General features: G+C 34.1%; 1 protein-coding gene across 3 annotated transcripts in view; it reads right to left on the reverse strand.

Moving 5' to 3' along the window:
• The window catches only part of USH2A (usherin), a 777,259-nt gene that overhangs the window by 593,882 nt on the left and 165,740 nt on the right, over positions 1-17,637 (reverse strand). For all 3 annotated transcript variants that reach the window (XM_037731607.1, XM_017509227.2, XM_037731606.1), the window contains exons 13-14: positions 15,707-15,902; positions 11,441-12,082 (exon numbers count right to left, since the gene is read on the reverse strand). In XM_037731607.1, coding sequence (XP_037587535.1) covers positions 11,441-12,082; positions 15,707-15,902 — 838 coding nt within the window. The remainder of the gene's footprint in view (positions 1-11,440; positions 12,083-15,706; positions 15,903-17,637) is intronic.

The following is a 17,637-nucleotide window of genomic DNA, read 5'->3' on the forward strand; positions in this document are numbered from 1 at the left end:
ATGATGGCATCATGAATGTGCTAACAGCTCTCCAATTTGGATAAATTACCCATTAGCACAGATACTTACAAGTAGAATTAATTTAGACTTACTGCAACAGCTCCAAGCCACAGAGAATTCGGAACAATTAAGGGCGATTTTTAGAAGAAATGATATATTAGATAAACCCCTAAGTACAAGGGAGGTGGACGGCATTTTGGTGCAGAAGTAGGGTAATCCAAGTTTAGGGGGTAAAGAATGTCATAGAAGAATCAGAAACATAAGTAGAGAAGAACTAAAAAGATATTAAAGCACCTAGGGAGACTGAAAGTGAATGTAAGGCTTCCAGGAAAAGGCTGCATGGGCATTTATTTGCCTTGGGGTTAATTTCCCTCCTCCTCTCAGGAGCATGATTATAAAGGTTAATCCCACCAGTATTTTAGTTGTCCTATTTTTAAGCAGTTCTAATTAGGATGACTCAGGTAACTTCCGGCTCAAAGATTACCTCTTACCTTACCTGAATGTCCCTAATTCTATACCATTACCTTTCTTTTATGACTTCCTACTTTCGAAAACAATCTTTTCTATTCCCTTCTGCTTAAACTGAATGTGGCTTAATTATAACTGATCTTAATTTATTTTAACATAATACATTTCTGACATCCCTTGATTAGCTCTACTTCATGTTCCAACTCTTTACATCTGAAGCATTTTAACTGATCTTATTGACATTCCATTCCATGAATGATTTTGTACCACATTCTTAAGCATGGTCGTTAGAACAACATTATTATCTCGCATTATGTAGTGCTGAGAGTTCACACATACATGGTCCAAATCAGCTCCCTAGTTTATTATTGTCCCATTTTATTTAGCTGACCCCTGGTTTAAACATGACAAATCTCAAGTGGAAAAAAAATGCATCATTCAGCTAAAGCAAAGAGTCACCCATATCTTAAAATAGTGTTGCTTTACCTAGGAGAAGAATCTTTAGAGTTCAAAGTTATTAGCAAGGCAGCTGGTATTATCTCCTGTAGTGGCTATTTGCACAGCACCGTACTTGTCCTGGGCATAAAAGAAGAGCCCATTTCCCAGCAATGTCCCTCCTGAGGACCATGAACAACTAGGCTTTGCCAAGGTCTTGAAAGGGAGAAAGAAAAGCAGTGTAACCTGCAGGCCTTATTCAAGAAAGGAGGGCAATGCTGGGCTAAGCACTAATTGTAAGCCATTTGGAAGAAACTACTCTCATCTTATGCCAGAAAATGGACGTAATAGTTACACAAGAGCCTAGAGGGGAACGTGTGGCTCATCTAAATCCATGCAACAAAAGGATATCTTGTAATGGCTTTACAAATTAATATTTTCAGAATGATGTATAGTTGATGACAGTAGTTTTCAAATTAAAACAATTTTTCTCCATTCAGTAGTTTTATATAAAATCATGCTAAAATTATTATTTCTAGACTTGATCAAGTGAATACATAAATATTATTATTCATCCCAAGGTATAATTTATCTTTTTTAAAACAATTTTAAACTATCTTTCAATGAAATTAAAAATACTTTAAGTGTTCTGCTCTTATTCCTTTTTTCTGGGCTGCTACTCCCTCCTTGAGCAGATTACTGATTCCTATTTCCTTTTAAAATTCAGTTCAGAAATTATTTTCTCTGAGTTCCTAACACCCCTCATCCTTCAAGAATTAATCATTTCCTTCACTTTACCACTTCTTGATGCTGTATATTTCTAATATTGCTCTTATCATATTGTGATACATTTACATGTGAGTCAGTTTCCTCTACTAAATCACGATGTCTTAGTATATTTGTGATTGTGTATCTTAACACCAGCATAGCCCCTGGTAATTTACTCAATAGATGTTTATTGAAAAATGGATATATGAATGAAATAGATAAATGGCTCAATGGATGAATGGGTGGATGAATGGATAAATATCTGCTACCCTTTAAAATATGAGATGATCCCTTTTACACTGAAAAGGAAAATGGTAAACATAAATCTGTGAGTCATGAGAGTGGTTGGTCAGAGTGGCCTGTCCTATCAGGGAGTCTAGAGAGGAATGTATATGAATCAGACACAATAAATTTAAAATACAGTTCCTGTCACAGAAACAAATGGAACAGAGCTATAGAAAGAAAAATTCACCCTAAAACTATATCTCCTGTTCTTAAAGAAAAGGACATAATAATATGCTCATGTAAAAGAAAACAATATTGGAATTTTCTGTTTCATAAATAATCAAATTATTCTATTTATGTGACTACCCATGAAAGGCCCTCATTAACATATTCTCTAAGAATCAAATCCAATAACAACAAATAACCTAAATAATGAAAACTCTGATTACATCTAGGAGATTATAATTAACCTATGTGTGTATGAATATTCGAAATCCACAGCAAAACTTATATTCTCTGTTCCCATTCAGTGTTTATCAAATGTATGCTCCAAAGCCTGTCTCCTATGTCATTCCAACTATCTCCAAAATTTCTCTAACTATCAGAGATAATTCAATCTCTAGACCCCTTCAGTTTACCTTAACATTATTTGAACACTGTAGTTTCCCAGGAACCTGTTAATTTTCATTTTATGCCTATTACTTGGGTTTTCAACAACAAATGAAATATCACAGAATGTGAAGCAGTAGTCAGAATCACGAGTTGAGACATGCTTGAAGGTGGGAAAAAGAAACAGTATTTATCTAACTTATCCAATATTTATTGTGTGAATGTTTAAGACAAATATTGAGTTATTTAGAAAAAGTTCCACTCTTGCAGAGTATACATTCTGGAGTCAAATGGACCTGGATTTATAAGGCTCTTCTACTTAAATTTCATTTCCCCAATTAGAGAATAATCCCAGCACCTGAATCATAGAGATATTGTGCATATTAAATGGAACTCTGCAGGCAAAGCCCGATTACAGAGCCTGGCACACAGCAGAGTCTCAGTAAATATTTATCTACTCACATCTTTGTAATTGTTAATTAGCAAGTTTTCTGTGACAAAGAAATTTTTCTAAATTAAAATTTAAATAAAGACTTATCAGTGTCTTTTCCTTTTTTTTTTCCAGATGTACCTAAGATTGTGGTCTGTATTTCCTATGACAAGATTCCTTCCTGATGATTTATCAAGGAAGAGGTTCTTGAGACTCAGGTCTTTCTGTGAAAAACATGTTAACCTAGAAAGTTGTCTCACCAAACACTAGGAAATGTGGCATAATTGGAATTCAACTTTGATGCATTGATTTTTAATGGAACATCAGCATCTGATTCCAATTCCATTGGCAGGGTCTTGTACACAATTCTAGTTTATGAGCTCATTACTTAATAAATATGATGTGCTACTTAATGAAACAAGATACTTTGTTTTATGAATTGTAAAAGAAAACCAAAAGTAAATACTAGGGGGAAGCATGAGGCATTGTCCTATTAGTACAAAACATGTCATAGGAAGCTGTTTTCGTTATAAATTAGCCTTTATTTTATTCCAAAGCTGCAGAGTCTTCAATAAACCCTCTCTGCCTCTAAGTTCTCAAGGACAAGGGTGGGTCACTAGCTCAGGACGCCTTGACATCCTTCCCTGCCTTCCTTGGCCTGGCCTCTGATTAAGTGCCTACTGCTGAGCATTATAAGGTCATCCAGCACTGAAAAGGGAACTGGGAAAACATATCTAGTGTTATATTTATTAGTGTGGATATGTGTACATTCATATATGTACACACATTCCAAATAATTTTAAAGCATTTTAAAAATACTTAATGGAGGTTAAGCAGCATTTTTAACCTCTGTTCAAGTTATTGAATGGCATATTAAAACCAATGTGGCTCTAATGTACCTTCTAATGTGCACTGCTGCTTTAACAAATTGCCTATAAATTTTAGTTGAATTAAGCCTATTCCTTGTACATTCGTAGTAAGGTTAGGTTAATAATACATGAGGTTTCATTATATGCACCTTCCTTAATAATGTTTTTTAAGAAAGTGGGACAAGAATCTATGTGCAGTCATCTAGTATGGGTCAGCAGTATTTGCAATCACAGATGAAAGGCAGGCAGAAGTCCTTAAGCTTGCTGCTCATCCCTTCCTATGCATCCTTTTCCCTCCACGCCCCACTGCTCACACATACCAGTGTGGTGTCTGCCCCTGTGGTATATAATCTAGGTCTCTCAGACATGTTTAAAAGTAAATGAAAACTTCAGATTGTAGCAGCACATTTTACTGTGCACATTGCAGACCTGGCTACTGCAAAACATCTGTTTATGATGAAGATACTTCAGAATAAGGATTTCTCTTTTCAGTACAAGCTTTACTTTAAAACACCATAAAACCAGAAAAAAAATATTAAAGTGGAATTTCTGAAGCAAAAAAAAAAAAAAAGTCTCAAAGCATGCATTGCCCCTTTCATGGACTATTTACATGTGTATACTAGATCTTGTTTTGTTAAAAAATACATTAGATACTTAGGTCACTGTTATTTTTCCTCCTTTGCAAGGTTGAATGCAACATCTTTCCTAAGTGTTGTAAAAGGAACACCACAGGCCTTTGCTATGCCCACACCTAAAAACAGGAAAATGCCACTGAGGTATTTTTGAAACACAGTTATTCATTAATTCAGAAAATATATAGGGAGCACTGCTATGGAGGTATTGCTATACCTGGCTGACATAGAGCACTTAACAATTGTGAAGGACAGCAATGAGACTTATTGGCTGGAGAGGAACAAATGATCTGAAGACTTGTGAAAATGAGGTCAGAGAGGTCATGGACATTATAGACCATGGGGATTATTAAAGAATATCAACTTCATTTCTTATTAGCTATGGTAGAAAGCAAATGGAAGGTGGAATGACAGGATGTGACTCAAGTTTGAACAGCATCACTTTGGCTGTCTGTTGAGAAGTGAATGAAGAAGGATAAAGGAGAGTAGGAGCCTACTTGAATAGTCCAGGAACAGAGGAAGGTGGCTTGGACCTGGCTGGTACAAGTAAGGGTGGCAAGAAGTGGTCAGATTCTAGGTATATTTGAGGGCAAAATCAGCAGAATTGGTTTTGTTAGATGAGACAAAGGTTTTTGGGAAAAGAGAGGGTTCAAGGATGGCTGCAAAGATTTGGTCTGAAAAGATTACAACCCAAAAAACACCAGGGCAACCTTGTCAGCAAAACATGGTAGATTGAATAATTTTTCCCTCCTGAAATCCCCAGAAATGAAATACATGAAAAAAGAGGGGGAGAGAAAATGACAAGCAATTATAGATGTCTATAAGCAAGAGCTAAGCACTTGCAGTAGAGAGCCCAACAATAAGTGAATTTATTCAGGTTGTATAACTCTAGAAAGAAAAGTTTGGAATTGAAAGCTCCAGAGATTTCTAAAGTCAGATATAAGGTGTCGTAAATACCCTCCCCAACCAGGAAGTTGTCCTTCTTACATTTTAGGAGGATACATTAAGCTTTTCCTTTAGAAGTTAAATGAAATAAGGATTAGACTCAACAAGTACGTAAACAGTATCATGTGAAAGACTGCTTGTGATTGATTTTATGCATCCATTTGGCTAGGCTTGGTGTCCAGTCATCTGGTCAAACATGAATCCAGATGTTGCTATGTAGGCGTTTTGCAGATTTTCTTAGAACATAAGAGCAGTTGTCGATAGGCAAAAGGGTCCACTGAGTGCCCAGGGATATAGAGACAGCAAAAACTTCCAGACGGTATTAAAAAAAAAAAAGAAGAAGAAGAAGAAGAAAAGAAGCAAGAATCTGATTGACATTGCTAACAGCTAATGATGTAATCACTTAAATTTTTTGAATGAAAATGTCTTCATACAGCAGTAAAATTTAAAATAGTCCTTTATGTTTAGATACTTGAAGACAGTAAAGACACATCAGACATTCAAAATTCTCTCCTCAAATTACTTCCCTCCTTGTATTCTTTTTCAGAAGCTACTGGAACACGTGCTCTATCAAATAAACCAAGAAGGGAGAACATGTGGGATTCAAGAAATGGAGGATCCAACATGGGAGACAGGCAAAGGAAATCCCTAGTAAAGCAGCAACTGTTAGCCCTTGGATATAGCTGTGCCAAAGAACTACAAATCAGTCAGCCTAAATTTCCCACTCATATATCTAGTGGGAAAAACCAAAACGTGATCCATTTCTTGGCTAGAGGTCCCTTGGAAAGTTCTGTTTCCTAGAAATGCCTAAGAAAGTCCTGGAAAACTAAACAAAGGCAAATTTTTTGAAGAAAGGAAATATAGTCAAAGCATATTATATGGCATAGCTGTACAGTAAATTTATGTAGTCATCATAAAGAAATCTCTGAATACTGATTTAACCAAATAAAAAGATTGCTAAGGAGAAGGTGTGAGGAGCTAAATACTCATCTTCTGTAGGAAGGCAATAGATACTGTCTGCATTTTAAAAATCAAGATAAAAATCTCTGTATGTATGTGTGTGTGTATATATATGTATATACACACACACACATATACATATACATATATATCTATATATGTATATATCTCCCAGAAATACAGACCTGAAAGCTCAGAAGAAACATCTAAAGAAATTTAAGGCATTTTCTCTGAGCAGGGAGACTTCTGGGTAAATGATAAGACTGGGCCCTTTACATTTTATTTGGTTTTTAAAAATTATGCAAAGGTAAATTTTGATTAAAATTCAAATTAAATTTAAAAATGTCAATACTGAATAATAATACACAGATTCTTCACACAATCTCCCTCCTGGCTTCCTTTTTCTTCTCCTGGCTCTTTTTTGGGGGGGAGGGAGGGCTTTATCTGGTATCCATTTGTCTTTTTTTTTTTTTTAGATGGAGTTTGGCTCTTGTTGCCCAGGCAGGAGGGCAATGGCATGATCTCAGCTCAACGGAACCTCCGCCTTCTGGGTTCAAGTGATTTTCCTTCCTCAGCCTGCCAAGTAGGTGGGATTACAGGCATGCACAACCACGCCCAGCTAATTTTGTATTTTTAGTAGAGACGGAGTTTCACCTTGTTGGTCAGGCTGTTCTTGAACTCCTGACTTCAGGCGATCCATCCACCTCGGCCTCTCGAAGTGCTGGGATTACAAGCATGAGCCACTATGTGTGGCCATGAGGAGAATAATTTCTTAGTCCCTATTTGCCTAGGTATAGATGTAACAAAACTTTCCAAATGCTTATTGCAAATTGTCTTCTTTCTTTAGAGGAAGATATAGAACAGGCATCAACACTAATACTGAAATATAATGATCATATTTAAAGCATTCTTGTATTTTATTTACTTGTGCAATTATTTTATTTCCCTTGCTAGAGTTTCAATATCTTGAGGGCAAGGATTATCTGATTCAACTTGCATAACTACAATAAAAAAATAATTCCTTTTACCTTGTAGGTACACAGTAAGGGGTTTATTTAATTGAAGACACGGAGAAAAAATCAGGCATTTTAATAAGGTAATCTTGTTGGGCTGCTTTTTAAATCAGGCACTCATGATCTTTAACGAAAAAAATGTAAAAGAGAAAAACAGAAAAATGACTAATTTTAGAAAATAATATGAAAAGAGACAGGTTGATTTATTTCACTTTACCAATCCTCCTTTTAAACCACTTCCTGTTTCCATTGCAACAAAATATCAATGTGACTTTACTTGTACAATATAAACATGGCTATCTAGTTTACCTTTCTGGAAACTAAAAACATTGATATAAAAGTGGCCAATACATCATTCATTTGGTAACCTCAGTAATATCTTAAACTCTTAACAAAGAAAGATAATTGCATAGAGCCAGGGATCCAAAAATAATCACTATTTAAATTTATATCATATATTTATTTGTAAATTAATCTATCAGTTTCCCCATCAAAATTTAGGCTCACTGAAAGTACCGTTTGCTACTACACATAAAATGTTATCTGATTAAATTAAGAACTCAGCAGCACCCAGAAGAAAATGATTTCTCTGTAAGAGAAATGTTTATGAACTGTGCTGTTCAACAAAATATAATAATACAAATCTATAGCTTGATCATTCTAGCGTTTCATAACCAGGTCAATATCTTGAGTCAATAACTCAGCAGGGCCACTGATAAACTGTAGCATATCCTTAGAAGAAAGAATCACTAGAATAGTAGTGAGTCTATAAGGCAAAGCAAGTAATAAATAGTTGAAGATACCAAGAAGAGATTTTGTGCATATATTTCCTCAGGACTTAAGAGGCCTTCATTAACTCTGGCTTACTTTTTTTAAAAATGCAAATAATTAAATCTATCAAAAAAGTACAAAACTCATGGTCATTAAAAGCATCTATTTGGAAGCTGACTAATGTTCTGCCAGCAAATTTATAAGTGTAGGACATTCCTAGTATAGCCAAGGCTGTCTTCCAGGATCAATTTCTTTCTTATTCCTTATAGTAACAGGGGCCCCAAGTTTTAAATAGACACATGGATATTTAGATAGAGTATCTATCTGATAGATAAAACTGCTTACCCCAGGCTAGAAATGGACAGTTAGAAGAAAAAATGAAAGTTCCCTGATGAGGAGGACAGGGGAATGCCTTTAGAGAGTCAGTAAGAGTAAGCTGAAGAAATGGAGTTCCAAATATGTCTTCTCAGTCTGGTATGTTTTCTGCTAAATATTTTACAATACACTGTCAAATTTTTTCAGTAAATAAAAATACTTTCACAAGTTTTAACGCTCTCTTCTCAACTCATTGACCTCATTTATAGTTCCATATTGTCTTCAGAAAAGAGAAGCGTAATTATAGAGTAATTACAATGAGATCTGTATTATTTCTTAAACATAAATCTCTCTTCAAGGTCAAATAATAAATTGAACATGAAGTACATAGAGCACATTTTCAAAAATGCATTATTTTCAAGTTTGAGCACATTTTCAAAAATGCATTATTTTCAAGTTTTCTGTAGGTTTGAGTTAAACCACCTCTTAAAACACTGAAGCTTCATGTCAAATTTGTTGTTCACTATTGTTCACTGATGGAAAATTACAGGCAGTATGTTCAATAGCAAAACTAGTCAGAGGATGCCAACTAACATTGAAAAGGAGAACTATACTGCATTCCACATGGGGAAAGAATGAACCCAAGCATCAGGTAGATAGAAGTTGGCTCTGCATGTGACATGTGTAGCTCCAGTGAAGTGGTTGCAGTGACTGAAGAAGATGGGAATCAGGGAATATCAGGAAGCAAAGCAGGGTGTCTAGGCTGTGACCAGAAGATAAGAACTCATAAAGGTTTGCGCAGATTGGACTCAAATGATAAGTAAAGTAAAACCCATTTTGGTAACCCTCTAGGAGAATGACACAACTAAAGAAGTACTTTAGGGAAATTATTATGCCAATACTATACAGGGTAGTCAGGAAAGAGCCATAGACGGTGGAGGGAGAAAAGGGTGTAGAGTTGAGAACAAAGAGATCACCACAGTGAGAGCCACAAAGATAAAGGAAAGAACAATGAAGTCTGTATTTCTTCATTCTAGGAAGGGCACAAATGAAACAGTCTTATGCATGATGTAGATTAAATTATCCACAGCTATTTCTGCATGACATACAAAATGCCCAGAAAGACACAGTTTTTTTTAACAATTTTGGTTCATCATTTAGATATTTGGTAGGTGTACAAAGTATTGAGATGATGAGCCGGGTCTTTCATTGAAAGGACCAAAGGGACCAAATGTTTTTACAGTGATATCAGAGTTTATCCAAAATTAGAAAAATTGTTTAAAACGTGTGACTTATATATACAACTAATGTTATGAAACAATAAATTTTAGCAATTGATAATTAAAAGGACATAATATTTGATCTATTAGCTTGTTTTGGTTTACTTAGAAAGAAGAATATATAAATCATGGTTATTTGACTGTGCAGGAGACGGTGTACCTTGTTTCTAAAATTAGAGATATTGATAAACAGTATCAACATCTCTAAGAAAAATATCATCTTAGGATACCAAAAAGTTAATTGATTGCAAGTTTGGAAGGATTAACCTGAAGGTAAAAAGAGTGTAATGTGCTGTATCTGTTATTAAGGCCGTCTGTCCAGCTGTCAATAATCTCCCTGTTTTTGGGGATGCTTACCACATTGCGCCTACCTGATGTAATGGTCCCTAAAAGCCATGCTCATTTTATAAGAATGTGACACCCCTGGCCCCACTGAATTGGCTCAGAGGTAACCAACCAAACAAAACTGAGTCAATTTGAATTTCCCTCTAGAAATTATAACTAAGAGGTAGCTAATAAATCTCTCTGTTGTAGCTAGTGGTAGAATTATAAACAATTTCGGGGGACATACGTTCACCATATACCCATATAGAGAGAAATAAAGAAGTAAAATTCCCTTCTGAGAGAGAGAGAGACAGAGAGAGAGAGAAATATGTATGAACATGTATCAATGGAACCATTCTAGTTCCTGTAGTGGTCCTTGTCCTTAGATTTTTACGGAATATCTAGTTATAATATAGTCTCCTTTTATGATTAAACCAGTTCAAGTTGTTTTCTAAAACTTACATGTCAAAAATAATAAACTCTTTATGAATTCCTTCCTGTCTCTTTGATCTTACTTGTCACAGTGACCAATGCTAAAGGAAAAGTGTGGCCCAGTTCTCCTAGGCTGGGTTCCATGCTCTGCAAACAGAGCTTTTGTTCTAATCCTTCTGTAGCAAGCAAACCACACTTTTGAGTTTGTATATGCTCATTTTTATAGGCTCATATAACTCAGAGCTAAGGCTGGCTAACAGTATAGCAATTAGCACAGCTGTTAAGCAACTGATAAGTGCTTATATTTATCATGGTGTCCTAATGAATTTATTGTAAAGAAGGCATAGTATTTTAGTTAAAATCTTAAATGCAAGGAGAACCAAGATGGGGTCTATCCGTCTCCCAATTGGGAAAGAGATGGAAAGATAAGTTTGTATACGGTGAGATTAAATAGTAGCCTATTTTATTAATTTGATGGCAGGTAGAAACAATTCTAGGTATTTCTGTATAAAGCTAGAACATACAGCCTCTTTGGTAAAAACATCTGGCCAGCTTTATTCAGAGATTTAGCTCATCATTTCAATTTTTGGCACTGTATGGATAAATCAACTCAAATTTTCCTTTCTCTAGAAAATAAAGTTGACTCTCCTTAATCTGATTTAAAAAAAAAAAAACTGTTAAAAGGATATTTACTCCAAGTGGGGAAATTGTCTCAATTAAGAAATAAATCTAATTGGCTGAAGTTTATCTAGAGTATCCTCCCAAAATAGTAACATAAATATGCTAGATAATTTTGAAGAAGTTAAATAGTTATATCTGTGTTGGATAACGGTATAAATACAACAATTACTTTGGAAATAAAATTTGTAGAAGCCACAAACCAGAAACAGAAAGAAATCACCTGTTACGAGTTAACAAAAGGAAGGTCATTGTGCATTGAAAATGTAACACATTTCTTTCTTACCTGGTTGACACTGATGACACCTTCTTCCTTGACGATTAGGCACACACAGGCACTGGCCACTGATTGGGTCACAAATGGTCCCAGGTAATGTCCCCAAGGAATCACACTCACACATCTGGCAGCTTTGAAAATTGTCTATGGTCAAATTGTACCTGTGAGGCTCACACTGATTACAGCGAAGACCTGTCACCCCTAATTTGCAAGGACATTGTCCTGTTGATTTGTCACACAGCAGAGAGCCATTTATTGTCCCAGTCTTATCACAGTTACAAGGCAGACAGAGGAAGGAATTATTCTGCCGTAGGTAGAAGTTTCTCTCCAAACATGTATTGCACTGTCTCCCTCCAACATTGGGCTTACAGATGCACTGCCCTGTCTTAGCATTACAGACAGTCCCAGGGAGGGATCCAGCTGTGTCACAGTCACAGGCCTTACAACTGGTGACATCTAACCCGTAAAAGTTTTCTCTGCAGGTGTCACACTGAAGTCCTTTGGCTTCTTTTTTGCACTCACACTGCCCAGAGAGAGGATTGCAGAATTTGTTCACTGAGCCATGGAGGTTACACTGGCAGGGCTCACATCCATCATCATTAAAGCTTCGGAGAAATTTAAATCCAAAATTACAACGATCACACCTAAGCCCTAAAGATAAAACATATTTAAAAGGTGAGGATAGGAAAATGATTTCATTCAAGATAGATGAGGCACAAACAATGCTACTGCAGACACTTAATAAGGACACAAAATACTGAGTGTTTTCCCACAAGCAATGCCACAGAGGGCTAATCATACTCTCAAAATACGATGGTAATATTTAATTTAGCTTTAATATACAATTGAACTTCATAAATTTTTAATTATTACTTAATACAAAGAAAAATGCTTAATGCAAATGTTGCTTCTATTACATATGCTGGAGCTCTTTTCCTCTTTAACAAATCTTAAAAACTATTTTAACAAATGTGTTCATTCAGAATTATAGAATTTCATATAACAAATTAGCTGTTTTCCTAAAGATAAGAAATCACTAAAGATGTTTAATAAAATGTTAAGCTGAGTACAAAGTTTCAGCTAGACAGAATGAATAAGTTCTGGAGCTCTATTGTACAGCGTGGTGACTATACTTAATAATAATGTATTCAATACTTGAAAATTGCTAAGATCTTAAATGTTCTCACCACAAAAACATGATAAGTACATGAGGTGATGGATATGTTAATTAGCTGGAATTAATCATTTTATAATGTGTACATATATCAAAACATCATGTTGTCTGCCATAAATATATACGATTTTTATTTAATTATACATTAGTGAAGCTGAGAAAAAATAAAAAGCTGATAACTATTTTTGTGACAACAGCATATACATTTATTTCTGAATCTCCACATTTAAATAATTAATATAAATAAAACTTATCCAGGGCAATTCTTATTTTAATCCTTTTGTATGCTCCTCTATTTTATCATTTTCAATTAATATAAATTATGCCCTCCTTGGCTCATAAAGCAATCACATTGCTTGTCATCTTGTGTGATTCGGAACATACCTCTTTAAACACTAAGTAAATTCTGTTTTTTCTACTACTTCTATTTAAAGGAGTACACATACACATTTTACAAATGGAGAAAAATGTTTTATCACCTAAACTTAAATCTCTGACAAGTAAGGTTATTCTAAAAAAGGTTATTACAAGGTAAAGAAATAAAAAAAAATTAAAAGAGTAAATGTTTAGATGCAAAATACTTCCTTTAGACAGTCTCTACATATGTATGAATTTAAATAAATGACCTCATGGGTTGAATCAACTGAAACATTTATTTCAAACTATAATAGCAATTTAAAAGTTAGTCTTAAAATAAGAGTCAAAAACACACTCAGGAACTCATATGTAGAAAAGCATTTCCTAAACTGGAAGGAAATGCATAATATATATGTATATATATGGATAAAAATTCAAGAACTCCAATGGAAGGCAAGTTCTTTAACAGTGATGAATGACTCACCTAAGGCATATCATTTAATTTCAATAAGGAAAATAAAAAAGGACCACTATTGCTGCAAATTTTAAAAATAACTGTATTGTTAACAAGAATTATGACTCATTTTGAACTATTAAAATTGGTCTACATGGATTCATATCATATCAGTTTTAAAAATATGCGCAGTGCTTATTTGAATATGCCATACATATTCCTGACAGGTAATCTATTCCTAACGATACTCAGGAAGGCCTACAGGGCATCACATTCAGTGTTAACAAGTACAGGCGAGTTAGCACACTTGGCATTTAATTCACATTCTTCTCCCTTTTTATTCTAGATGAATGACCTACTTTAATAAAATTATTGGTGCTAATGTATTTTACTGGTGATAGAATCATTAGTAAGATTTAACAGTTTTGTTAACTCGAACAGCTTGCTTTCTGAAGCGTATACAACATACACTTGTATTTTCTGGGCTTCTTTTTTTTCATATTAACAAGGTGAAATTGAATAAAGTTACTTGCTAATCCCATTAGGAAAATAAATATATATGCATGTCAACTTTGTTTTTATTAAAAGTATGTTTGCAAAAATTACACTAGAAATAATAATTATATATAATACTAATCTAGTCTTCACAAAATATTTATTTATGTTTCCTACAGAAAACCATCTGGATCAATCAACAAAATAGGCAAATAGTGGGGATATTATAACAAATTCTAAGTAAATTTTGATTTTTCCCTTCCTTAAGCTCTGGACTCTAACCATCACAGGAAAGATTCCATTGATACAAAGAAGTAATTATTTCACTGTCATTATAGGCCTTGCTTTAACTTTTGTTTTCACATTTGAGTTTAAAATATATCTCACATTAAAGAACAAAGGATGCCATACAGATTGAATTCAAAGTCTTAGAATTCATTCAGCATCAGAGATAGCACATACAAATATGTACTTCTCTTTACACGTTAGTTATTCTTTCTTTCTAAAAAATTCGTTTTAGTATGCTTGAGATCCAAAAAGGCAAATTATGTTACAGATTTTCAAGCAATCTTTCTTTAAACCAGAAAAATCTCATGTAATGCCATTGAACACACCTACGTTACTTTTATTAAATTGAAATGCTTGTTTAGCTGAATTGTGTAGCATGATGTATACCAACATAAACAAAAGATAAAGAATTAGATTTAGAGATATATCACAGAAATGAAAATAGTATTCAGAATATGTACATATGCATATGTACTTGTAAGCATTTGTGTGTGTGTGTGTGTGTGTGATCACTGTTAGGCATATTTTCATTACTGTTAGGTTCAGGTCAGTGTTAGAAAAACCATGGATGACTTGGTGTCTTGAATGACAATAGAAAGGCAAAGGTCTTTTTTAAACTTCCTATATGAACCAGGACATATTCAGTTACAATGCAGGACTCACTTCATCAGGAAACTTTCCTCTCATAATATTCTCATATATCAAAATTTCAAAGTGCATTATGTACATAGTGCATTTTGGGCACTTGATAAATTTTGTCCTTATGTGGCGGTGGTTCCCCTCAAAAATGTTGGATGTAATAAATTGCTATAATCAAATCTAATTTCTGAAAAATACCTGTGGGAGTAACAAACAAAAAAGCAAGTCTTGTATAAAAAAAATGATAAATAACACCGAAGGTAGCTGTTTATTATAATCAACTTGGTGCTGAATTACAAAATTAAAATTATGTAGCCCTTTATAAGTAACCTTAGCAATATACATGATCTGTGGAATTATGTTGACTTATTTTGCATTTCATAGGGACAGTTCAAAGAAATATAATAGAAAAAAATGGAAAGATTTATCACAAAGGACCCTGTAGCACAGAATATTTTGAAAAAAATCCATTTATTTTGGTCTATTAAGAAAACTAGCATGGAAATGATTTCCTTAGAACTCATTAAGTGTAAAACATTTTGAAAAAGTGCTAATTTTCTAAAAGAAACATCTATGCAGTAAGCAAATTATATTTTTCTATGACTTATTAGTATGGGACCATGTGAACTAATACATCTACAGAATAAAGAAACTTCTAAAGGGTTGATTAAACTAAGCTCCAAGCTGCAGTTTGATAGAATTATTAATTTAATCATTTTTAAACAGTTAATTTCATCCAAATTGTTTTTTTTTTCCAGCCTGCCTTGAGCAAAGAAATTTGCTTTACTCTTCAGTTAAGAAATCAAATAGAGAATTTTATTCCAGATGGTAATAGAGATGTGACTGTAAACTTTTGCATTACACGTACCAATAACGTTTGCTTTGCACTTGCACTGGCCTGAATTTTGGTGACAGGTAATATCTCCATCCACTGTCCCAGAGGTATTGCAGTTACACGGACTGCAGCCATCAGGATCTAACTCTTGTAGACTGTAGAATCCATTCTGGCACTGATTGCACTGTCTGCCAGACACATGTCTCTTACAATTACACTGGCCTCCAATCTAGAAAAGATACAACATTTTGTAGAATGATGAACGTATCTATTTTTAGATAATTTGCTCATTAGGTACAAGACAGAGGGGGAGGGAGGGAGAAAAAACTAAATGTTCAAAAGACAAGAAGGTAATAAGATATTTTTCCTCTTGACACACAACATGGGAGGCTTCAGCAGGTGGAATATATAGAACTGAATGAAAATAAAACCCATAGAAGTTAGTCATGTAAGACTAAAAGGGAAATGGGGAATTAACCATTAAATACTATATAAAGAAATCAAAATATAGATTTGTAGAAACTGAAAATAGAAAAACAGTCAGCAGTTACTTTATTCTTTAGGACACCATCTCTATTTTATTATTCTTGTTTACTGTCTCATTGATTCAAACTTGTTTTGTACATGCTAGGTATTTAAATTGAGGGAGACTCTTTCTATAATAATACCATCCCATCAACAGTGTAACAATGTTTAATGTTCTTTGTTAATAGAATCTATTAATGCCTATTGATACTCACCCTAGTACATTTTAGGACTATTTCAGCATATGTATGGTTCATTCACCACATTAAATATATTTAGCTGATTGATATTGTGATAAGAAATTCCAAAGGTTTTTTGTTTTAAAGCATTTTCAATAAAAATAGCTAAAACACTGTGTCTTTTTACTCTTCAAGCTGCTGGTTTGAGAAGAATGAAAATACATAAAATAGCATTCATCTACTATATGTATAGATTAAAGAAAGATTAAAGAAATATATTGACTAAAGAAAGATAAGAACTAAACTCTTCATAAACAGACATATGTATATAAAATGTCAAATATGAGAAATTTAATAACTCGGGACTCGAACACTGCAATGTGGGTACAGACATCAAATCTCTTTTCTAGTCCCTGACATTTTCCCCTCTGATTTTCTTTCAGTTGGATTAAATCCAGCTCTTCACATTTGGAGGCAGAGTTATCATAGAGGGAAGTAACCTACATGTGGAAAGATATTATTTGATTTCTATTTAATTTCAAGGATATTAAAAAAATCGAGGTTGAGATTCAGTTACAAGATATAGGGAAGGGGTTAGAAATTAAGTAATTTTTAAAAACCTATTTTTAAGCCTCAATTTTCCTCACCCAAGAAATAGGGACTCACTGGAACCTTTATTTAAGGATAAAACAAGACAATTGATATGAAAATATCTAAGGCTGAAAAATAAATGGTTATATGCAAACCAAATGTAGTTGTAGATAATAATGAACCTCAGTATGAAAAGATGCATATAGGTTTAGAAAGATGAATAAGGATGATGAATTGCCTTGTTTTGCCTGGCTGTTTCTTAGTCCTATTCCCATCTAGTCCAAAGGATATGAAATCATTACTCGAGACAGAGATTTGATTCAGCCTACAAAAATAAATGGCATTTATTGGTGGGTATGTGTTACATTTACCCATACCATGAAAATCCATAAGGCTTCTGAGCACATACTTGTAACACTTCAAGTACATCACTTCCTAACTCAAGCCTGAGTCTTTGCTGGTACTTTATGGGTATCAGTGCTGTTCTCCAAACAGATGGTAAGCACCTTAAGGCATTGGACATACATTATGTTTCCGTCAAAGAATAGTCTTACACATTACCCACGTGTAAACAATACTTTTTCAAAGAGTAAGGAAGGGTGCAAAAGTTAAAGAGAAATAAAAGTGCCCAAACTTTATCTTTTATATGTTTTATTATATTCCCTTTTT

This window comes from Cebus imitator, unplaced genomic scaffold, assembly GCF_001604975.1.
Source record: "Cebus imitator isolate Cc_AM_T3 unplaced genomic scaffold, Cebus_imitator-1.0 Scaffold411, whole genome shotgun sequence".
Taxonomy (NCBI): Eukaryota; Metazoa; Chordata; class Mammalia; order Primates; family Cebidae; genus Cebus; species Cebus imitator.